This window comes from Marmota monax, unplaced genomic scaffold (assembly GCF_021218885.2).
Source record: "Marmota monax isolate L192 unplaced genomic scaffold, Marmota_monax_Labrador192_F-V1.1 WCK01_AAM20220418_F8-fsc00020, whole genome shotgun sequence".
NCBI classification, from domain to species: Eukaryota; Metazoa; Chordata; class Mammalia; order Rodentia; family Sciuridae; genus Marmota; species Marmota monax.
In genome coordinates, this window is record NW_026692912.1 from 10,304,081 (window position 1) to 10,329,137 (window position 25,057).

Genomic DNA, 25,057 nt, shown 5'->3' on the forward strand with positions numbered 1-25,057 from the left:
ATGTCCCCAGAATCTTTCCCTTGGGAGGCAGGACATCATGACTCATGAAAAAGGACGCTAATTGCAAGAAGTGTATGAAGACAGGGAATAAGGTTGGTGGAAAAATCCAAGCCTTGCTGTTGCCAGCAGCAAAAGGTATGAGGAACCAACCCTGTGCTGGGACTCAGGAGACCCTACCTATGCGCTGGCCATAACTTACTTACCAGGAGACTGAGGGGAAGTTCCTTGACTTCTGGGTTTCAGTCCCCTCATCTGAGGAGGTTGGCTTAACTAATGTGCAAGCATCTTGTGAATAGGACATTTTATAATTCTGGACCTGTGACTGAGAGGGCTACTTCATAGCCTCGGTTTCTTCTTTTGTGAAAATTAGGATAACAATAGTAACTCCATCATAGAAGTGTGATGAGAATTAAATGAGTTTAAGACAGCATCGCTACCTTATTCATTCAGGGCACTCATTTAATGGATATTCATTAGGTTATTCTTATAAACCAGACCCTGTGCTAGGAGAAGATGAATAATGTATACAATAAACATCTAGAGAATATCCTCAATACCTCACCAAGCTATCAGTTGTGTAGGGTATGTAGAAAATATTCAAGAAATTAAAGCAATTCTAATGAGACATTTCTCTTCTTATTAAATAATTATTTCAAACTCATTTGCCCATGTTACGGACAAACATCAGACACAAATACTCCAAGATATGGTGAGGATCTCATGGGAAGATCCTCTCTATACCTGGTCTAAATTAGGGATAACACATTCAAATATCTTACAGAGCAAAGCAGATAATGTACTTTACACATTAATAAGTAATATGTAATATACAAATAGATTTTAATATAGTGATCTGGATGTCAGAAAATCTGGAAGAGGGGGGCTATGACAAACCATAGAGTTTGCATGTGTGCTCTAAAGTGAACAGTTCCTACCCAATTCCCCTGCCAACCGTGGTCATGTGGTCATGTGAGCCCAAGCCTGCCAGAACCCACTTTTCAGAAGAAGGCAGGGATTCATATTTACATATTAAAAACATCTAGATTTCCAATGATAGCATTTATTGATATATTTCAAAATATATTATGTAGCCACTGGTTTCCTCTCACTAGTTTAAGACCAATTATTGAAGATTAGAAAGGAAAAGGGATGGATGATTATTGAAAATCTTCTATGTATCAAGCATCCCACATAAAACTGACATAATTTCAACTGTCGCTCACAATAATGCTGAAAAGTATTGCTGTTTATTTCGGATTTTTTTCCCCTGATGCTGTTATCATATGAGGAACCTGTTTGGGGAAACATTGGTGTAAGCAGATATGACTGGCAAACTGAGGAAGCTTAAGTACAGGGGCAAGACTAGAGGCAGAAAGCAGGATGAAGAAGTCATCCCAGAAGTATATCGGGTGGTGCCTCTTGTGGGGAGAAAAATAAGGACAGATTTTGAGATAAAATGGAGCAGTAATTAACATTTTTAGAAGTCAATCAATGATGTCTAAGGTGGGAATTCTAGGTTCCTTAACCTCCCCATGTCAGGTAAAGCAGGGAAGGGTCAGCTGTATCCTGCCTTTTATTTCTCTTGTGTCTTCCTCAGGCCATCTCTTTAATGTCTCTGCTCAATCCTATCAGCCCATCCCTCCTGGTAAACAGTGGAAACTGTGCCCTGGTCCTACAGATTTACATCAACTAGTCACACAGAATAACTACAGGAGCTGTGATATTCTATGGAAAAGCCCACTCCATCATTCTTGATCCTCGAATCTGGGAGTTTCTTCACTCTGGCTGTATTACTGTAGCAGTGAGCAGTGAAAAGGAGTGTGGATTAGAAGCAGAGGGACCTGACTTTATATAGTACTAGGATGAAGGAAAGTGTCAGGTACATTTCAAACTCTCTCAGCGCTCCTGATCCCAGTGATTCAGAAGGCTGAAACAAGGAGGATTACAAGTTTGAGACCAGCCTGAGCAACTTAGAAAGGCTCTAAGAAACCCTGTCTCAAAATAAAAAATAAAAAGGGCTGGGTCAGTGGCTCTGTGGTAGAACACCACTGGGTTCAATCCCCAGTACCCCGCCCCCAAACCCTCTCATTTCTACACATACGATTGATGTTAGACTGTAAATCCTGCAAATTATTTTTAATCTAGTTTCTTAAGTTTATAAGAAAAAGCCTTCATCATTAAAAAATAAATGTATCTTTCATTTATAATGAAGTATAGATTAAATAGTCAGGAGACAAGAAATCAATTCTTGGCTGCTCACTTCTCAGAAGTTTGACCTTCATCTATGAACTTCACAAGCCTGACTCAACTCCCTCATCTGTAAATGAAGACAGTATTTCTCTTCTATAAGAATTAATTTTTGGATAAAATAAGGTCATGGATTTAAAGGTTCTTCAATTCATCCTTCACTGAGCAGTCGTGGAGATAAAACCTTCACTCTTTAGCAGGTCTTAAACAACTCTCCATAGTCTCACCTCTTCTATAGTGTCTTCTCTTTTAATTCCATCGCTCAGAATTTACACTCCAACCACACCATCATCTCATTCCCTAAGGCCACTAACTGGATGACTCTCCATCTCCATCCAACCCCAAACCTTTCTTTTATCTCAACTTCCTGCTCACACTTCAGGTCTTTATTGGATGCTTATCAAATGCCTACCACTGTAGGAGGCACTGGGGATAGAATGATAAAAAAAATAACTACACCCTGAAGAAGGTAATATTGTGATAAGAAAAGCAAATGATGAATCTCTGCCCCCTGATCTAAATATATTCAGTATGATTGTAAACAGCACTAGTCAGGAGATGTACAAAATGCTAAAAGTTCACCAAGTCAAAGAGGGGGCCAAAGTTTCAGATAAGTGACATTTAAGCTGAGACATGAGTTCATAGCTCAAATGGGAAAGAAAATCAGTGTCATGAACAGTCAAACTAGAAGGGAAAGTAAGTGAAACAATGCATAAACTTATAGGGCATTTCAAGAAGTATCATTAATTAGAAGAGTTATAGAGGCTCTTAATTTTTAAATCAGGAGTATGATACTTACGAATTGTGATACCTATATATTGAATAAGTATTGATGTATGTGTTATGCCAGGGGATACTGTATACACTAAATGTGATTAAATGTATATTTTATATGGTAACTCTGTAATCCCAGCATCCGGGGAGGGGGGCGCTAAGGCAGGAGGAACTCGAGTTCAAAGCCAGCCTCAATAAAAGAGAGGTGCTAAGCAACTTAGTACCCACCCCCCAAAAAATGTTAATTCTGGCTTTAGAATTGAGAACTGAGAGGGAGAGAAAGTGTAATCTGAGGACTAATTAGAAGGTGATTTCAGAGATAACAGGTGGTTTAGATAAACAATGGGAATAAAAAGAAAGAAGCAAATTCAAGAGCAAAATAACTTCGTTATGAATTGAATATAATGGTGAATAAGAGAAAAGAGTTGGAGACAGTGCTTGTCGTTTCACTTTAAGAAGCTGACTTTACAGAGGCACTAGCTACACAGAGAGTAAATGAACAGTTGGGAAGGAGCAAACTTGTAGGGAGATGATAATAAGTATTATTTAAGATGTTTTGAGTTTGGATAGCTTACGAAACATCAAATAGCAGATGTCTATAAAGGTTAGTTGGATATGAGTAGGGAGCTTAGCAAAATGAAGTGGAGACAAAAATGAGAACTCTAAGAATAAGAAATATGCTGACCTTTCCTATGGAAGTGGATTTGGTAGCCCAGAGAATTTAAATTAAGAAAAGAAGATACAGAACCAGACCATATGGAGCCTTAAAATTTTTAAAAAAGACAAGAGCCCTCAGCAAGAGAGACTGATTTGAAGTCATAGAGAAAAACAGAAAACCAGGTAAAGGTGATATAAAAAGAATTAAGGAAATCAAATGTTTTGGAAAATAATGGTCAACACTGTAGAATGTAAAAAAAAAAAATCAAGTAAGTTTGTGACAATAAAAATAGTCATTGGATTTAATGACATGGAGGTCACAGTTGCTCATGAAGAAAAATGTGTCAGTAAGCTGGTAGTAGCAGAAGACATAGTAGAATGAGAAGAAAGTTAAAAACTGGAGTCCGCCATCATAGACTGTTTTTTCAAAGTGTGTTTACAAAGAAGAGAATGGAGATTATTATCATGGAAAATGAAGTATGTTGTTTGTTTCTTTGTTTTAAGAAGAAAAGTTGAACATACTTAAAGGATAGTAAAAACAATCTGCTGAAGAATGATGTAAGCAGAGAATTTATATGTTGTTTCCAAAAAAAAAAAAATTAGGAAGTCATAAGAAACAGTGTAGTACAAGGACTAACTTTAGAGAGTTAAAAAGGGCACCTCCTACATTATCTGAGAAGGAAAGGGGGGAAGTATGTAAAAAAAGCATACAGACTTACAACTCTTATGGAAGTAAATTGAAGGACTCACTGTTAATATTTTCTCTATGGATGAAGGAAGGTAGGTTTAAAGCTGATGAGGAATATAAAAGACCAGGAGAAAAATTGCCAGAGAGCACACAGAGCCCAACTGACACTGGTAACTAATGATATACTGGCAACCATATTCTATACTGTATGCGGTTCTCTAGCTGTTTGTCTATATTATCACATAAGATGGAGAACTGCATGCATTTAGGTAGGTGTTTACCAAGCAAGACAATTTAAACACAGGCAAAGGAGATCAGAAGGTTGGTGGGAACATTGGCTAAAATATGAACTTCACACTCTACCATGGATAGATTTGGTCTTCACAAAATCTCTGTATGAAAGCTACCTGGCATAATTATTACTTGTCTAGTAGGAGATTCTGGTAGGTATGGAGGGGATTCTAGTTTTTCTTCACTTGACATCTGTAATACGTAGCTACTACCAAATATAGGAAGGACAACAGACGCAAGCTGAGGGGTACTAAGACCAGAAGTGCAGTCTTTTCATCCAGGTGGGGACTGGCTGTCTTGAATATAAGGAGTTGAATCAGTAGGCTAATTTCTAAGACCAGGATCTCAAACAGTTGCTTACTTCTCCTGAGTACATTTTATTGACACCACCAGACTGGGTTAGAAGCCACTTTTCTATGTTCCTACCACATCTGAGTTATCTCAAGTCTATTACACTATCACAGAAACTTCTCCATACTTTTTTCACTCTCTTGGTAGACAATAAGTTCCATGAAGGCAGGAATCAGGCCTCTCTTGTTACCATTCCATGCCCAGCATGAATTGAAGTACCTGAACCATAGCAAGAATTCCGTACACATTCATCAGGTGGATGAGTATATTTGTGACTGGTAAAGAACTCTGTGATATGGAAGGCAGACTGGATGGCATGGGGAAATGATAGAATTAAGATTCTAAATACCTGTTCTATTTGGAGGCTCTTGACTCTTGATACCTCTCACCCAAGGAGAGGCTGAAGGGATAGAAACATTTTTCTGAGACCTTCATATAAGTTCCAGATGTTTGCAGTCATGTCATTTTGTATCTCACCCTATAAAACGCATTTCCTACCCACTCTCCCACCTCTGCTCTTGTTTAGGGAGTGGAGTCTAGTCTCTATTAATGTCACCTCCCTCAAGCTAGTCCAGGGCAAGCAGATAAGGTGAGAGCCCCTCTACTTTCACAGACAAAGAGCATGGTTCAGTCATGGCCCACATGCCTTGAGAAGCCATGAGTAATTTCCACAGGATTTCATAAACACCTTCAATATAATTTCTCCATCATAGTCACACGTCCTTCTCAGCTATTGGAGGAAAGGGGTCTTGCCACCTTCGCCTTAAATTAGTACCCATGTGTAATCACCTCCATAACTGCTCCCCTAAATTCAAGAAGTTCTTCATTCTAAGTTTTAAAATGGAATGGTGTATGGGTTGTAACAGTGACAGGGAGGATGGATGTAAATGTAAATGAGACATGTTAGTAAGGAAGGAAGAGGATGTGGGACATGGTTGGGAGTGGACAGAAATGTTCTCTGAACTTCTGGACATCCTTCTTGACCCAGATCCGAATCTCGATGAGCATCTCATCTCTGAGCCAACTTGGAGAGAAAAAGACAAAAACGGTAGGCTGAGTCATGGGAAGAAAATGACATGGAGTGAAAATAGGAGATAGATAGATAAGAAGAGAAGGAGACAGAGAGAGAGAGAGAGAGAGAGAGAGAGAGAGAGAGAGAGAGAGAGAAAAGAGAGAGGATAGAGGAAAGAAAGAGCTAGAAAAGGATAGAGAAAGGAAGAAACAGAGACGAGAGTTGAGAGTTGGCAGGGGACAAGCCTGGCATCAATCAGCTGGGTGAGGCCCATCAGGCTCCCAGATGGCAGGGCAGAAAGGGACACTGGTGGACTCCAGATGTTGTGTCTTTTGTTAGGAGCGGTGGGGGAATAGCAGAAAGGGCCTGCTGCCTCAGTGGGAGCCAAAAGAGCCAGCTGGCCTTCCAGACCTGAACTAAACCAGTGGAAGCTAAGACTCTCATGGTGAGAGAAGCCTCTGGGCTTTTTATTTTTATTTTTAAATAGTTAAAAAAAAAAAAAAAAGGCCCAGCAGAAGAGGCACATACAACAAAAAAAATCTGCACAGGAATGTGGCAGGGACATACCCAGATGGGGAAGGGGGAGGGGGATTATGATACTAGGTGAGACCCTTCCCCTTGTTTCTCACTATTCTCATCTTTACATCAAGGACGGTGGAATCAATGCCTTTGGTCCTTCTGCTCTGAGCTTCTGGGTTTCTAGAAGTTGGCATATGATATGATTATCAGAAGTTGGCAAGGGATTAATTTGATAGTCTCTTCTCCCCACAAGATCACAACCCTCTAATTGCTTTCCAGGGGCTTGATACCCAATTCTTCCCAGCCATTCAGATGTCTCTAGGTTTATTCTACCAGAATAAAATCATACCAGATATAATATGCACCGGTGGAAATACCCATTGGTGGGGAGAGCAATTCTACCTCTGGCTTTGCCCCCAATTCACCATGTATGTAACCTTTGGGCAAGTCCCTGTCCTCTGAGTCTTTTTCTCCACAGGTCAGACAAGGGATTTGGATTCATTAAATCTGCTTGTGCTTCAGCCCCCCCCTTCTTACTCCCACCCTCCTGTGTCTACCCTGCCCAAGAGGCTGAAGCCCATGCCAATTGTCCTGATGAGGACATGTGGGAGAACCAAACGTCTGTTTTTAATATTGATGACAGATTAGCGTGCGGGAAATTCAGCCACCCCCCAAAACAAAACCCATTTCTGCTCAAAACAACTGGAACAGGAGGCTACTTATGCTTGGCTTTCCCAACAGTCCTAGAACCAACAGAGCAATGGTTTCTCTGAAGGAAACAAAGAGGGCGTCAAAACCAGGAGAAGGCAGGGCAGGAGAGAGTGAGCATTTTAATAGTGGAAAAGGGTGTGGAACACATGGCAGCCATAAAGAGTGTGTGTGTGTGTTCATATGCACACACGGGAGAAAAAGAGAAAGAGAGATTCATGTATGCACCTATGTCTGTGCACACATGCACATGAGGCTCGTGAATAAGTAAATAATTCCAGCCCTGGACGTGGCTGTCAACAAAAATCAAGAGAGATCAAAGAAGAAAGCCCACATTGCTCTATTCTGGCCTCACCTGACCTAAACAAATTTTAAAATTTGTTGTTTTATTCCTGACATTTATTTTTCTCTTTCATTTTTTTTAAATTTATGGAAATCATAAAGAAACAATTAAAAATGTTAGTATGTTAGTTTCTATTATGTTCCTCAAAGAATGCGATAGTTGCTAGTTGCTTTTCTTCCTTCCTTCCTTCCTTCCTTCCTTCCTTCCTTCCTTCCCTTCCTTCCTTTCTTTCTTTGCCACTGAGCCACATCCCCAACCCTTTTTATTTTTTATGTTGAAACAGGGTCTCACTAGGTTCTTACAGCCTCCCTAAGTTGCTAAGGCTAGCTTTGAACTTGTGATCCTCATGCCTTAGCCTCCCAAGCTGCTAGAATTACAGGTGAGTGCCACCACACCCAGCTATAGTTGATTCTTTTTTTTTTTCCTTTCTTTTTTTTTTAATTTTTTATTGTTGGTTGTTCAAAACATTACATAGTTCTTGATATATCATATTTCACACTTTGATTCAAGTGGGTTATGAGCTCCCATTTTTACCCCATATACAGATTGCAGAATCACGTCAGTTACACATCCACTGATTTACATATTGCCATACTAGTGTCTGTTGTGTTCTGCTGCCTTTCCTATCCTCTACTATCCCCACTCCCCTCCCCTCCCCTCCCCTCTTCTCTCTCTGCCCCCTCTACTGTCATTCATTTGTCCCCCTTGTATTATTTTTCCCCTTCCCCTCACTTCCTCTTGTATGTACTTTTGTATAACTCTGAGGGTCTCCTTCCATTTCCATGCAATTTCCCTTCTCTCTCCCTTTCCCTCCCACCTCTCATCCCTGTTTAATGTTAATCTTCTTCTCATGCTCTTCGACCCTACTCTGTTCTTAGTTACTCTCCTTATATCAAAGAAGACATTTGGCATTTGTTTTCTAGGGATTGGCTAGCTTCACTTAGCATATAGTTGATTCTTAAAATAGCTTTTGAAATTTGTGTCATTTTTCCCATTCCCACGTAAGGAAACTGAGACCAAGGAAAGATATTGACTGCTCTTATATCTTTCACTGAGAAGAAGTAGAAACTGAAACTAGAAGTTAGCTTAGGTTTTCCTTTTTGCAGTACTGGATTTAACCCACTGACCTACACCCAGGCCTTTTTTATTTTTATTTTGAGACAAATCCTCACTAAATTGCTGGCCTCCAGCTTTCAATTCTCCTGTCTCATCTCCTGAGTTGTTGAGATTACAGATATGTGGCACTGTGCCCTGTAGAAGTTAGCTACTCCCAAATTCATATTCCTTCATGAAGGCAATAGATGAGGTGAATGCTTCAGATATCCACCTCCAATCATCTATAGCACCGATTGGACAGGATACATTTTAGAAGGTTTACTATGCACTCAGCTAAGCCCTAGGACTACTTAAAATCCCATAAGACTACACAGTGCTCAGGGAGTTAATGTCAGAGTTGGAGAAAAGTTAAGACACTCAAATGCCTATCCATATACAAAATAACTCAGTGAACATTACACACCCATATTTGACAGGTAGTGTGGAAAGTTCCCCAAAGACAGTTGCCCCACCAAGAGCTAATATGGAGAATGCACAATGAAAGTCAAGTCCTAGAAGGAAGGTTAAAAGAACCTGCAAATTTGCAGTCAGATATGTCATTGTTTTCAACCTTGTGAATGGCTGCAGGAAGAAGAAGGAGTCAAAGCGACATCAAGTGACCATAGGCTACATAACTAAAAAGAAGCAAGTTTTACCTTAGTTAAGAAAAGGAACTCTTGTATTAGAGCACTGTTTCCTGGAGAATGAAGACTAAATCTTAGGTTTCCATTTCTGGACCACAAGAAACATCATGGACTAGATTTACTTACCCTACTGCCTGAAACATTAAGAAAAATTAAAAACACACAACGCAGAGGAACATATATATGACAAGTTTTCAAAGAATTGGAAACCAGGCAACAAATGACAGGGATCCTGAAAGGTACAAAACAAGTCCTGTGAGCCCTAAAACTTCCCTTTGCCTTTAGAGGGTTTCTAAGTCACAGTGCAGAGAGAGAGAAAGTCTGGCAAATTCTGAGCCTAAATTGAGAAGACAGAGTTCTGAGTCCAGGGAGACTAGAACTTGCAGGACAGAGTGATAAGAAGGAGAAGAGCTACATAGAAAAATATGTGAAGAGAACTCTGAAGGATTTTCCTTCAATATTCAGCACAGTACTTATTGACACATGGATATAAGAAAACTACCAATCCAAGAGGATTAGAAGGGACCATGCCCAGTGCTTATACAAGGACCAGTGACAGTTCCTGCCACTATAAGCCATACTGGAAAAACCTCTTAATTCATGGGCTATTGTGTAAAATACATAGAATGATCTCCCTTCAATAATATGGAATAATTAACCCTCAACTGCCCATTTCTCCAGTTCCACATAACAAATCTTAAAAGCAAGATCAAACTGCAAGGTAACTTACCTGTCTCCTAAAATGGGGTACAAAATTAGTTTTAGGAATTAAAAAGTATCTAGCATCCAATAAGGCAGAAATCACAATGTCTGATATTCAGTCAAATATTACCATGCTTGAGGATATGGGGGGAAAGGCATATTCATACATTGCTGGTGGGACTGCAAATTGGTGCAGCCAATATGGAAAGCAGTATGGAGATTCCTTGGAAAACTGGGAATGGAACCACCATTTGGCCCAGGTATCCCTCTCCCTCTTTTTTTTTTTTAATTTATTTTTGTTGCTGTTGTTGTTGTTTTTTAATTCTGAAAAGAGAAGCATGCTATAGAGATGTCGAACATCTACATGTATAAACCCACCATCAGATAACTTTCATGTCTCTTGGTATCTGTGGTCTACAAGTATCTGCTATTATAAAGTAGCATTTTACACAGGTAGACACACACACACAAAAAAAAAATACACACTCACCCATTCATTCACAGATACTGGCAAATCTCAACCACATAAAAATAAAAGTGCAAGCTAATGAACACAAATACACATACCTTAAACTTACACATGCACATGCTCACATGGTCTTGAATAAACACGCAAGCAACACATACATGGAGTCAAAAGAGAAAAAACTAAGGAAGCAAAACAGGTTGCCCAATGATTGTTCCACGAGTAGCTCCTCAGTGAAAGTGATACCTCCTCCAGCCCACTCTACCCCTCCAGTCGACATCATCAAACAGGCCACATCAATCCCAATATCCCAACACTAGCTAATGTGGCTTCGTACATCCTCCGTAACCTGCACCTTTATGACCTATTTCACACTCACAACCTCACTGTAGTAGTTTCTTCTCAATTTCAGAGAAAGCAAAGCAAAAATAGCTCAGAGAGGAAAGTGAGAAAGGTAGAAAAAGCAAAAGGTGCAGAGCGACAAAAAGAAAAGGAAACAATGAAGAAAATTTCTTTCACTCATTCACTATTCATTCACTCAACAAATATTTGAATGCCAGAGTTGATGGTAGGTGTTGGGAATTCAGCCTGGTTTAAAACAGACAAGTCATTTTTTCCTCCTTGTGCTTATATTCTAACCGGGCAATGAATAAAGCAAGAATACTTTTTAATTCTTTTAATAACCCAGTCATGGTTCAGGATTAAAACTGTGAACTTAAGGAGATACTACTAGTTGGACAACCTTGGGTAAGTCTCAGCTTCTTGATCCTTAAAATGGGCACAATAAGCATCAAGCCTCTTAAAGTTTTTAGGACTCAGAGAGACACTGAACAAAGTACTTAGTTCAGGTCCTGAAAGAGGAAGTACATGCTCAATTAATGTTTTCTGGCTGGAAAAGAATAATTACTCAGTGTAAGTTGCAACAGAGAGCAGGAAATATAAGCCTTCAATACAGATCACAGGTGAATGCTTAGTTTCTTGGCAGTGTCAGGAATTTAGAACAACTCAGAGGAAACATTCTGAGTTACAAGCAAATATAGACTTCTGAAAAGCCATGTTTTGTAAATGATCCTGCATACTCAGATCATTTCTGATTCTTGCTTTCCCAAAGTACAGTTCATGAAGACCCATCATATTATTCTTTGAATATCTTTAAATAATATATTTACAGACCAAAGTTTTCAAACATGAGACCTATAAGCCTTCCCCAAAAAAGAAAGGCCAAATCCTCTTCAGAATCAACTAGTCCTTTTCATATTTTCTGAAGGTCCTACTCAGGGAAACACTTTCCAATGACTACTTGCTATCTTACCTTGTTCAAAATCATACAAAACAAATCACGTATTGATGGGCACCAGAAAAATCAGCAAACAAGGAAATTTCTTAATGCTTTCCCAAGCCAAATCATACCAAGTTCCCAAAGACATTAGAAAATCAAGTTTCCCTTCATTGTCCTGCTAGTCCAATGAAATGGGAAGTCACAAGCTTACCTGTGTAAAGGTCGGTGTCTGTGTATTCATCCACTTTCTTGTACTGCAGAATATAGTCGGAGACCTTGGTCCCAATAGCTGGCTGAACATCCACCCACTCCAAGGAGACCACAGTGCTGGAGGGCTCCACTGTTGGGGACAGCCGCAGCCTACAGGAAATGACAGGAAAGGTTGCTTGTTTTCTAGCCAACATTAGCTGGGGTCCAAGAGTCTGCATGTGTCCAGATGAAGCAAAAGTTTTAGCTTAGATTCAGATCCTCATTCCATCCACCACCAAAACCTTGCACTACCCTGGATAAATTATTTCACTTCTTGAGGTCTCTGTTTTCTCATCCATGAAACAGGGATACAAAGAGCTGCATTTTAAGATCCATGTGGCATTTAACAAATTAATCCATGAATACTGTATTTGCTCAAAGAAAATGGATTATTTTTCCATTTACTTAAACTATATTCTCAGTGATGCTCATTTTCAAATAAATTAGTAGTGACTTCAAACCTGGGAGCTTTCAAACTTTCTGCCATTCCCTTCAATTCCACAATGTCTTAGTCAACTGTCCAATATCCTTAAGTCTCTCAAAAGGAGACTTAGAATTAAAATTCTCTCAAAAAGAGCCTGAATCCTGGAATGAATCCTCTTGTAAAGCAATAAAAAAATGACTGAAGGTTATAGATGGATTGATCCTTCGAGATAATAAAGTCTATAATTCCCTCATTTCAGAAAATGGGGAAAATAAGGCCCAAAAAAGGGGAAATGACTTGCACAAATTCACACAGCAAGTTAGAGACAGGACCATAAGGTAATCTTGCTCATCTCCAGCCCAGATTCTTTCTTTTTCACACCATCTCACACTATCTCTTCAAGGGCTGTCTTGGAATATGATTCTTCTCATCCTGCAGAAGTGCATCATGGGACTCTGCTTCATGTTATGGGCTCCCACCCACTTCGTTGCTTTTCACACAAATTTGTAATCATACTCTTCCAATCAAGACGACCTTCTTCTGCTTCCCCAGGTGAAGTTCCTGTGTCAGGGCCTTCACATACACCATGCCTTTTGCCTAAATGGTGATTCTTGCTACCTGTTAACAGCCAGGTTGACCCCTATTATAATTCAGGCCTCTTCGGAGAGGTTTTCCTGCCTGTTCCTCCTCCCTTCCACTTAAAGTATACCCTCATTACTCTCCCATTACAACTCTTTGTTTTTTCTTATTTAAATTTCTAAATAAATCATATTTTCCTTTGGTATCTGTCTCCTCCACTAAAAATGCTCCCTCCATAAATGTACAGACTGTGCCTCTCTTGTCCATTGATGTGTTTTTCCCCCAGTATCCAGCACAAAGCAGTTATTCAAAATTATATGATGAACAAATTAATAAAATGAAGTTCCTTAGGAGAGGTTCCACATTTTCTTAATCTCAGTAGCCCCAGTGCTCAAAATAGGAACTGACAAAACAGTAGTACTACAAAACAGTCATCAGTGGCCCAGCAAACCTTTGCTGAGTAGCTGAGTGAAGAAAGGAATTATGGTCTAAACAGCTTCATTTACAATAGCACACACTGCCGGGTGTGGTGGTGCATGCCTGTAATCTGACAGACAAGGGAGGCAGAGGCAGGAGGATCACAAGTTTGTGACTGGCCTCAGCAGCTTGGTGAGGTCCTTAGCAACTCAGAAAGACTCTGTCTCAAAACTAAAATAATAAAAATAAAAAGGACTGGGATGTAGCTCAGCAATAAAGTGTCCTCAGGTTCCATATCCAATAGAAAAAAAAAAGAGAGAAAAAGAGAAATAACATGCACTTAGATATCAGCATCTACCCCTGTACCATGCCTCCATTCTGCCAAAGGTCCCTTCTTTCCCAAGATCCCTGGAGACTTCAGGGATCTGGTTAGGCACCTGGGAACAGAGCCAAGATATACCAGGCTGTCTAGGTCAGAGTGAGTCCAGGAAAGGAGTGGCCAAAGGAAGAGGGGCCATACATACGTACACCGGCTGCGGAAGGGGGCTGCAGCTGGGGAGCCCACTGGCATCAAAGGCACTGAGGTCACACCTGCACCAGTCATCGATCACGTCCCCTTTCCCTGAGCACCAGTAGGAACTCATCAGTGCACTCTTGAAAGCCTGGAAGAAAGGATGACAGAAGAGATGATAATGACGATGGTGCAGAGACTAAGATCAAGGTGCCCATGGCCGTGATGGCAGCTTCGAGGGATTTGGAGCAGTCTTCCTAGGCACAGGACGCCCTCTTTACTTAAATCTCTACTATTCTACCACAAGATTCTCCCTGCCTAAGCAATTCCTTATCCAGGGGCCAGAATGATCATGGAGACACCATCCTAACAGGATCCACTGAGAGAACCTTCCCTGATCCTGAAACTCCATCTACATTAACTTATTCCCCCTTCACTGTAACCCCACATGAGAGATATCATGATCATTTCCCACCAAACTGGAACACTGAGGCACATAGAAAGTAAGTAACTTGCTTGAAGTTCACAGCTAATATGGGACAGAGCTTGGATCCTGCAAAGCAGTCTGACTCCAGGACCTGCCCTCTAAAATACCTTGCTCCAGTGCATCCCACCAAAGTCACTGCCTTGCTTCAAGCCCTACAGAAGCCTCCCACAGAACTCAAGATTCAGTGATTCAGTCTCAACTCCTTGTTTTAGCTCCTGATCACCTCCCAAGTCTCATCTCTCACCACTCTTCTGACCTTTTTTGACACAGTACTATCCACTCTCATGCAACCACTAACATTTCCACCAACAGTGAGTTTCTGTCTAAACAGGAGAAAACAAATTGTTTCTATAAAGGGCCACAGAATAAATATGTTCAGCTTATGGCCAGGTGGTCTCTGCCACAGTTACTTAACCCTGCCTTTATAGCCTGACAATGATATAGACAATAATTTAAATAAACAGGCATAGCTGTGTTCCAATTAAATTTTAATTACAAAGATAAGCAAAAGGCCATTTGGGGTCTGATGGCCATGTTTTGCTGACCTTTGTTGTAAATGATGATAAATGTTCTATTTAATTTTGCAATATTCTTCACTGTCTTTTTTTTTTTTCATATCCTATCCTCTGCCAAGAATTCCCCTTCTTGCACTCCAACTCACTCCTTTGGTCTCAAATGAAACATCTCATTCTCTGGGAAACCCACCCTGACTTTCTTTCACTAGGTGAGGTGTATTTCCCAGGTATTCATAGGAATACAGAATCTGGGCATCACAGATATTGGCAAAGCAGTGTTTGGCCTCATCATCCTAACAGTGGTATAGCTAGGACAATGAGAGGAAAGACTTGGCATTGTCCACTGAAAGAAAGAGGACCAAAGCAGGTGAGTGAACCACAGTGCTCAACAGGTGGCTGTTTGGCCACAGAATGCACTAGTCTTTGGATGGCTAGGCGCTGTCTGTCTCTCAAGAGTGTAGTGTGCTATGACCATCACAGCATAGAAAGTAAACGCTGTCTAATTACAGATGCTCCTTGGCTTTCCATGAGATTATGGCCTGATAAACCCAACATAGTTGCAAATGCACTTACCATGTCTAACCTACTGAACACCATAGCTTAGCCAGGCCTACCTTAAGCTTCTCAAAACATTTACCTTAGCCTACAGTTGGGCAGAAATATTTTACACAAAGCCTATTTTATAATACAGTGTTGAATATATCATGTGATTCATTGAATCCTAAACTCAGAATTTGTGACAGCTCTCGTTAAAGCTCTCATTAAAGAATTCCAGCCAACATGGATCTCCTTGCCAGGTGTGTGTTTTGCCAGTTCTTTGTACTTTCTTCTGTATTTTTCACTTTTTGTGTCTTTTTTCAATGAAAGTTGTATTCTATCTATCACTGAGGACACCTGATAACCGATATGTCACTTTTTCCATCTTGCATTAATCAGGAGACTCAAGTGCAGAATGTTTGTCTAATGTGGTCTGGGGTCTCCCTTCATAACTACCCAGGATGCAGATCAAGAAGTACAATGCATGAATCAAGAATGTTATTGTATAACTCTCCATCGAATTTCTCCCAGAGGTTTTGACAAGAAGACTCCAAGTATTCATACCACATGTTCTTACACATATCTTCTCCTGGGGATTATCTAATTTCACCTGAGAAAAGTATAGAACCCACAGAAATGAAAAAGAGTTACAGAAAATCTAATGACCATGTGGCACCCAGTTAGGCAGTTCAAAGTACTTTAAGTGAATTAAAAAATATAATCTTCGTAACAATCCTGAGAGACAAATATGAGCCTCGTTTACAGATGAGGAAAATAGGAATCAGAGTAGTGAAGCAATTTTCCCAAGATCACACAGCAAGAAAATGGTGGAAGCATCATACCAGACAAGATCTCTGTTTTCCCCAAGTACAGGTCTTTTCCATTCAACCATTCAGAGCACTGGGATTAAGTCAAGTAGGGTGGCCAGATTCAGTAAATAAAAAATATAGGGTACTCAATTAAATTCAAACTTTAGACATTTATTTTTGGTATAAGCATATTCCCTGAAATGTTTGCATATAAAGTGTCTGAGAAAGAGTTAAACACACAATAAGAACTCTGTTCCTACTATGTGCCAGAATCTATGCTGGGAACAAAGTCCCTTCTCCTACCAGCACCAGAGGGAGATAGTCTCTTGAGGACAGAAACCAGATGGTATGGCATGAGGTTATGCTGAATGTCGGACATTTTCTCCCTCATTTGTAGGTTCCCCCTTAGTGAAACGAATGTGTATAACTGTGCAGAGCTTAAGATTCAGCAACATCTCCAGCCGGTGCTAAGGTCTTAATTACCATAATGGTGAAATCCAGGAAAAGTGACACAGATGGTAAGATCGCATTGGACTCCAGCAATGGAGAGAGAACATCCTGTCTTGTGTGTGTATGTGTTTTTGTTTTTGCGTGTGTGTGTGTATGTGTGTGTGTGCGTGCACGCACATGTTGTATGTGGTTTTTGTAATCAATAGGCACTTGGGCTTGTGGAAAACAAAACAAAACAGGAAATCTCTCTGGACTTTGTGAATTTCACCATCCAGGCAGCTCTTGGGAAGAAATCCTGCCTGTGAGTCTCCACTGGCTCTTTCCCAGAACCCTGAGGAACAGAATGGGGACTGGTGCAATGGCCAGGCAAACCCTGGATAGAGCACAAACACGCTCTGATAAAAGGCTGACATCAAACAGGGAGCCCTTGCAAAGCTGCAGAAGCCAGCATTGTGTCAGTGCAGGATCACTCTTTCCTTACGTCTCAGCCCTTGCAACACTCTATCCACAGTCCAATTAGATCCCAAGGGAGGAGAATCGTAAAATGTTCCAGCTTCACAAGATTGTCTGCAAATCATCTAATCTATCCACTTACAGATGCAGATACAGTGGTCCAGAGAGGCTAGCTGGCTGGTTCAAGGTGATAGAGTCACTTTGTGATGAAACTACTCTATTCCTCCAGTTAATGCTCAAAATCACCCTCTAAGGTGGGTTTCCTATCCCAGTTTACACATCAACACGAAGAAAGGACGAACTTAATGAAAATCCATTGGAATCCTTGTATCCCTGACCTTCTAGGATACAGTTAAATGCTAAAATTTCACCCCAAAAATACTTTTTCAGCTGCTCAGCTTTGAGTCATGTACTTGTGTGTGTGTGCGTGCGTGTGTGTGTGCGTGCGTGTGTGTGTGCGTGCCTGTGTGTGTGTGTGTTTTCTCAGAGGAAAGCAGAACCTTTCACTGGGGACATTATTGACTCCTGGCTTATGAGGAAGTAGAGGGACCTAAAAAATAAATCTACTATAATACAAGAGCTCCATTTGCACGGTCATTGGTTTTCATAACAAAGGTTTACATTTCCAGAACTTGTAAATGCTTCCAACTTCTAGCTAATTAGTTAGCAAACCAAGTTGGTCAGGAGGAGAAAACAGCCACAAAAATGTTAAGCAATCAAAATAAAGTAGGATTTATTCCTGACTCTATTGTTACTTTCCTATTTGAACTTGCACAAGTGATTCTTCTTTCTTTCTGAGCCTTAATTTCCCCATTCTGCAAAATGAAGGGGCAGAAGATATATTTTTGAAGGTTTAATAAGTTCAATAAACATTCATTGAACTTCTTACTCCTGCCCATGTGCTGTCTAAAAGTAAAGAAAGGGAATGAACAAGACCCAGTGGCTAACTTCAAAGCACTCATGGTTTAATGGTAAAGACACACAAAGAATTAAAATTACTATGGTTTGAATGCTATGAAGAAATACACACGAGAGACTGTGGGAATACAAAGGAAGGGGCCCCTCCAGCTCTAAAAATTATGACAAAGTCTTAGGAATCTTAAACTTTAAACATCCTGTATTTGATTAAGATATTTGGGGCCATCTACACAGGACATCACTAAGCCCGTGAATTAAATCCCATACTCCATACTTCCAATGACTGTATTTTTTTACATTAAAAATGAGTCTCATGTGCTGACACCAAGTCCGTTATTTTTGATATTGAGATGGATATGATCTGCAAGACTCCAAAAAGATGCCCTGAAGTGCTCACTTTAAGCCTCATGGACTTTGTTATCTCCACAGTACTAATAAGCTTGGTCATATGGCAGCCTGACCCATACCAAATAAGGAAGGGAAAGGCTTTCTAAAGACAAAATAATCTATTATCTTTTGATCCTCTGGCTCCATTCCAGGGCCCAACACAGTACCTAACATGAAACATAAAGTCAGTCAATATTTGTTGAATTGAATTAAAAGTTCATATAGAATGCTGAACGAAACAAACCAATTTATAAATGCCCAAAGCTAAGACAATGTGTATATGTGGGTATCTCTGTGATGCTCTTGTTCCCCAAGACTATTTGTATCATCCATATTAATTTGGTGCCGTCAGTCAAAAATTGAAGGTTATCTCAGCTCCTCCTTCCTTCTCAAAACCAAACTTCCTTCCCTGAAACCCCTGCTATCTCTAGTGAAAGTTAGTAATGCTTTTTCTACAGGAAATGTCCATCCCTCTAGACTGGACTTCCTGCTCCAATATTACCAACTCCAGAACATCTTTTCACAGCTTCCTAAATATCTGCTTCTTCCACCCTCTTCTTTGAACTTCTTCAAACTTTCCACTACTTTCCTCATTTGGTATTTCTTCTCCCATCTGATCCCCACTGCTCCACTCTAAGATCCAGAATACTCCAACTTCTTAAACTAGTGCATTAACTTTTTCTTACCCACATGCATTTTTTTTCCTGCTGTTCCTTTGGTCCAAAGTACCGTACTCCCACTTCTTCCTCCTTGCTGAACTCCAGGAAATATTCCCTGCCACCAGGACCTTGATATACCTTGAGAGATTTTTTTTCTCTCCCTGGTTTCTCCTTTCACTCAATTTTTGCATCTTACACATTCCCTTGCAATTTTCTTGTTTGTTTCCTTCTCACTTATCAGACAGTGAACTCTTCTAGGTCAAGGTCAGATATATGAATCATCTCTGTGAACACATAATAGGTTCCAAAAATAGGTGTTAAACTTCATAGATGTGGAACAGGATGCTGTGACAGAGATTAAGCTTGTATTTTTATTGCTGTTGTACTCTTCTAGCAAGAGATGACAGAACCGTAATTGGTCACCATAAAAAGACCAAATTATATTGAAGGCATTGAAATGTGGTAGGGTGAATAATGAAAGTAGAATTCCTTTTGGAGACAACTGAGATTACTGCCTGGAGGAGTGTGGGTTGACAGCTTTTTTCCCAGGAAATGAATGAAGGTATAAAATAAGAAAGCTTCTATAGTCCTGAAGAGAGATGGGAGGTTGATGTCCCTGACTTGTAGGAAAACTAATTGCTGAGCCCATATTGACAATATGTTTAGTAGATCAGGAAAGTGAGGACTGCTGAACATAAGAAGTATTGAAGAGGAATCCTAGGAGAATCTGCACAAAAGCATAAATACATGCTTCTAGCCACCCTGTAACTCTGGAATAGGATCTCCCCAGGTCATGTGCAATTGAAGCATCAACATACCCTCTCGTAGTGGCTGCAGGAGATTTCAATCATTCATTTCTCTGGTAGATATAGGGGATAAGAGAAAAAAGCTAGGAATAGAATAAAACATGTCCATGTCCTCTGGTATTGAGGAGATTAATTGGTCATCCTGTTAAAATCAATGACTGCATAATTAAGTAGCATGTGTAAAAACACACTGAGAGGAGTGAGTAGTGTTACTTAAACTTTAGTCTTCTTATTTCCAAACAAAGCAAGAAGGTACGTATGGTGAGTGACCTCAATGATTATTTAAAGGAGGTTGCAACTAATGATTATATAAAGGAGTACTGAACAAAAGGAAATAGAAACTTTCAACTACATACATGTCTAGAGGAGCTTTGGTGGGTATACAGGCATTTTCATAGACATAGATCTCATAATGCCGTAGCACATCATTATACATTTGTCAAAATTCATAGAATGTACAGTGCCAAGAGAACTCTAAAATTAATCATGGATTTTGAATGGTAATGTTATATCAACACTGGTTTATCAACTATCAAAAATGCACTACTCTGGGGGGATACTGAAAGAGGGTGAGGCTGTGGGTATACATGGGTAAGGCATATATTGAGTAAGGCATATATTGAGATTTTCTATACTTTCTGCTCAATTGTGCTGGGAAAATCAAACCGTTTTTTTTTTAATTTTTTATTGTTGGTTGTTCAAAACATTACAAATTTCTTGATATATCATATTTCACACTTTGATTCAAGTGGGTTATGAACTCCCATTTTTACCCCATATACAGATTGCAGAATTACATCAGTTACACATCCATTGATTTACATATTGCCATACTAGTGTCTGTTGTGTTCTGCTGCCTTTCCTATCCTCTACTATCCCCCTCCCCTCCCCTCCCCTCCCCTCTTCTCTCTCTACCCCCTCTACTGTCATTCATTTCTCCCCCTTGTATTATTTTTCCCTTTCCCCTCACTTCCTCTTGTATGTACTTTTGTATAACCCTGAGGGTCTCCTTCCATTTCCATGCAATTTCCCTTCTCTCTCCCTTTCCCTCCCACCTCTCATCCCTGTTTAATGTTAATCTTCTTCTCATGCTCTTCGTCCCTACTCTGTTTTTAGTTACTCTCCTTATATCAAAGAAGACATTTGGCATTTGTTTTTTAGGGATTGGCTAGCTTCACTTAGCATAATCTGCTCTAATGCCATCCATTTCCCTGCAAATTCTATGATTTTGTCATTTTTTAATGCAGAGTAATACTCCATTGTGTATAAATGCCACATTTTTTTTATCCATTCGTCTATTGAAGGGCATCTAGGTTGGTTCCACAGTCTTGCTATTGTGAATTGTGCTGCTATGAACATCAATGTAGCAGTGTCCCTGTAGCATGTTCTTTTTAGGTCTTTAGGGAATAGACCGAGAAGGGGAATAGCTGGGTCAAATGGTGGCTCCATTCCCAGCTTTCCAAGAAATCTCCATACTGCTTTGCAAATTGGCTGCACCAATTTGCAGTCCCACCAGCAATGTACAAGTGTACCCTTTTCCCCACATCCTTGCCAGCACTTGTTGTTGTTTGACTTCATAATGGCTGCCAATCTTACTGGAGTGAGATGGTATCTTAGGGGGGTTTTGATTTGCATTTCTCTGACAGCTAGAGATGGTGAGCATTTTTTCATGTACTTGTTGATTGACTGTATGTCCTCCTCTGAGAAGTGTCTGTTCAGGTCCTTGGCCCATTTGTTGATTGGGTTGTTTGTTCTCTTATTGTCTAATTTTTTGAGTTCTTTGTTTACTCTGGATATTAGGGCTCTATCTGAAGTGTGAGGAGTAAAGATTTGTTCCCAGGGTGTAGGCTCCCTATTTACCTCTCTTATTGTTTCTTTTGCTGAGAAAAAACTTTTTAGTTTGAGTAAGTCCCATTTGTTGATTCTAGTTATTAACTTTTGTGCTATGGGTGTCCTATTGAGGAATTTGGAGCCCGACCCCACCGAATGTAGATTGTAGCCAACTTTTTCTTCTATCAGACGGCGTGTCTCTGATTTGATATCAAGCTCCTTGATCCATTTTGAATTAACTTTTGTGCATGGCGAGAGAAAGGGATTCAGTTTCATTTTGTTGCATATGGATTTCCAGTTTTCCCAGCACCATTTGTTGAAGATGCTATCCTTCCTCCATTGCATGCTTTTAGCCCCTTTATCAAATATAAGATAGTTGTAGTTTTGTGGATTGGTTTCTGTGTCCTCTATTCTGTACCATTGGTCCACCCGCCTGTTTTGGTACCAGTACCATGCTGTTTTTGTTACTATTGCTCTGTAGTATAGTTTGAAGTCTGGTATCGCTATACCGCCTGATTCACACTTCCTGCTTAGCATTATTTTTGCTATTCTGGGTCTTTTATTTTTCCATATGAATTTCATGATTGCTTTCTCTATTTCTACAAGAAATGCCTTTGGGATTTTGATTGGCATTGCATTAAACCTATAGAGAACTTTTGGTAATATCGCCATTTTGATGATGTTAGTTCTGCCTATCCATGAACAGGGTATATTTTTCCATCTTCTAAGATCTTCTTCTATTTCTCTCTTTAGGGTTCTGTAGTTTTCATTGTATAAGTCTTTCACCTCTTTTGTTAGGTTGATTCCCAAGTATTTTATTTTTTTTTGAAGATATTGTGAATGGAGTGGTTGTCCTCATTTCCATTTCAGAGTATTTGTTGCTGATATACAGGAATGCCTTTGATTTATGCGTGTTGATTTTATATCCTGTCAAACCATTTTTTAAAAAGTCAATTTTATGTCCTGCCAGGTAATATCTGCTCTATAGAAGAGTTCACATATGCTGTGGATGGTTTTACAAAGGAAGGAGTGAAATGAAGAGAATAGACAACTATTAATCCTTTCCTAATATAGGTCTATTGCTTCTCAACCTTTTGGTTAAGATGAAATGTAGCGTCTAGTTCTAGACCTGTAGTAGGGCATCTGCCTACTAGTTTCTGGAAGCCTCTCAACAACCTGAGGATAAAGCAGCTCTCAACAACCCCAGTGAATCTTAAGACAGAACCAAATAAATGGTCCTAGAAGATACTGGGCCCAGATCACCTACAGCAAAGGGTCTAGTTGAGACACAGCTCCAAATCCCAATCTTTACCCCTGGCCTTCTTCAACCCATCTCTTAGTTTCAGTCTCAGTTCCCCCTTTCAGTGAAGAAATACCAACTGGCAAAGACCCATTTCCTACATAAGAAATGTGCAACTCAATCTAAGGCTCTATAAATCACAGAAACGACACCTAATTTCCGCTGTCAGGATAAACTTCACTCTTCAAGCCATTCTCCCCTGAATGATGAGAGCCCAACAGAACAGCTCCTTAATCTAGGTGACAGAATAAGGCATTTAGAGCCAGCCAAACCCCCTTCCTGCAACACTTACCTCTGCTAATGAAAAAATATTAGAGAAATAAATATACATCCCACTGAGACACCTACATGGGGCTCTGTCAGCTGTCTGTTTCTCAAGATGTACAGAGGAAGATGATAGGGTAGGTTAAATGATCCTCAGGCAAGAAGCTGTTTTTCTTGTCAATTATTCCCATATTTCAGCTCTCATCATCTCATGTAGAGGATGAAGTATGAGGTTTTAAAGCATTAAAAATAACACTGTGCATTTTTAAACATTTTTATATGCTAGACATAGAGTTCAGTGTTTGACATATATGCTTTCATTTAATTTGCACAGCCACACCTAGAATTGGGTACTCCTACTGTTCCCATTATGTAGGGGGTATGACTGAAGACCCAGGGAACTTGAGGCCCTCTTTATCAGATAGTCTGTATTTAGTAGGGTTAAATTTAAACTCATGTTTCACAAATTCCAAAGTCTAAACATTTAACCCTCTGTTAAGTTGTTGGTTAGGTTGAATTGTCTCCTGTTTTTTTTTTTTTTTTTTGGTACCAGGGATTAAATCCAGGGGTGCTTAACCACTGAGCAATATCCCCAATCTTTTTTTTTTCTTGTTTCATTTAAAGACAGCATCTTACTAAGTTGCATAAGTCCTCACTAAGTTACTGAGGCTGCCTTTGAACTCACGATCTTCCTGCCTCAGCCTCTGAAGCCTCTGAATAAGAAGACTAAAGTTTAATTCATGTGTGAACCGCTGTACCTGGACTCTATGCAACCCTTAAAATGTTGAAATTTAAAAAGTTTGAGGCTCCTCCAATTGGGTAACTTGATGAATGTCACAAATCCAGAATGATTTGGAATTAATATTCAAACTCATCTTGTTCAGAACACGATCTTCTTCTGTGTCTAGTCTTCTTTCCTAAATATTGAGGAAAGGTGCTAATTGAGAGGCATCACTTATTCTCAGGAGGGGATGGTATGATTGGTATGGTTAGCTTTGCTCTGAGAACTCCCAAGTCTTTATTGGCCAGAACAATATTCCAAAACATGTTTCCAGGAATCTCTTAGTTCATTGAGACATTAATTGACTTTGAGTTAAATGAAATTGGAGTGGAGGGTGGAGGTTATTTCTGTGATCAGATATAGTTGGGAAAGACTACATTAAACAAAACTGCACAGATTATTCTACGTAAAACTTGAAAGCTGCTAACATGTTAGCAGTCAGTGGCAAGTCCTGAGAAGGCAAGGTGTAAAATGCAGCATTTGACAAACACACTTGTCCAAGGAGCTTTTTGACTTTGATGTGGTTCTGATGACATCTGGGAGTGTGGAATTCTTCTTCAAGTTCTGCAAGTCTAGCTTCTAGGCCTACACAAAACCCTGTATCAGCCAGGAGCTGACCAAGAAAGAGAGCTCATCCCAGTTCTGTCAGCAAATATTCAACCTTGGCCAAGTCAGTCTTCTCTGGCCCTCAAATACCTTGCATATACAAAAACAGTACTAACCACTCTTCTTTCTGGGGGCTTTACCTTCTGGTATCACCATGAGTGTATGAACCATGTGAAGCTATGGTTTCCAAACTAGATCCTGGGCTGCCTTGATTATGTGAGCCCACCATGATTATGGTCACAGATTCTGCCACATCCTACTCAACTACTATAAATCATTTGGAGGCCTTTGTGCTGAAG

The 25,057-nt window shown here is 39.9% G+C and overlaps 1 protein-coding gene across 5 annotated transcripts in view; it reads right to left on the reverse strand.

Moving 5' to 3' along the window:
- Astn2 (astrotactin 2) overlaps positions 1 to 25,057 on the reverse strand; it is an 848,095-nt gene that overhangs the window by 131,797 nt on the left and 691,241 nt on the right. For all 5 annotated transcript variants that reach the window (XM_046451532.2, XM_046451529.2, XM_046451531.2 and 2 more), the window contains 2 exons: positions 13,974 to 14,107; positions 11,988 to 12,136 (listed from right to left, as the gene is read on the reverse strand). In XM_046451532.2, the coding sequence (XP_046307488.1) occupies positions 11,988 to 12,136; positions 13,974 to 14,107 (283 nt within the window). The remainder of the gene's footprint in view (positions 1 to 11,987; positions 12,137 to 13,973; positions 14,108 to 25,057) is intronic.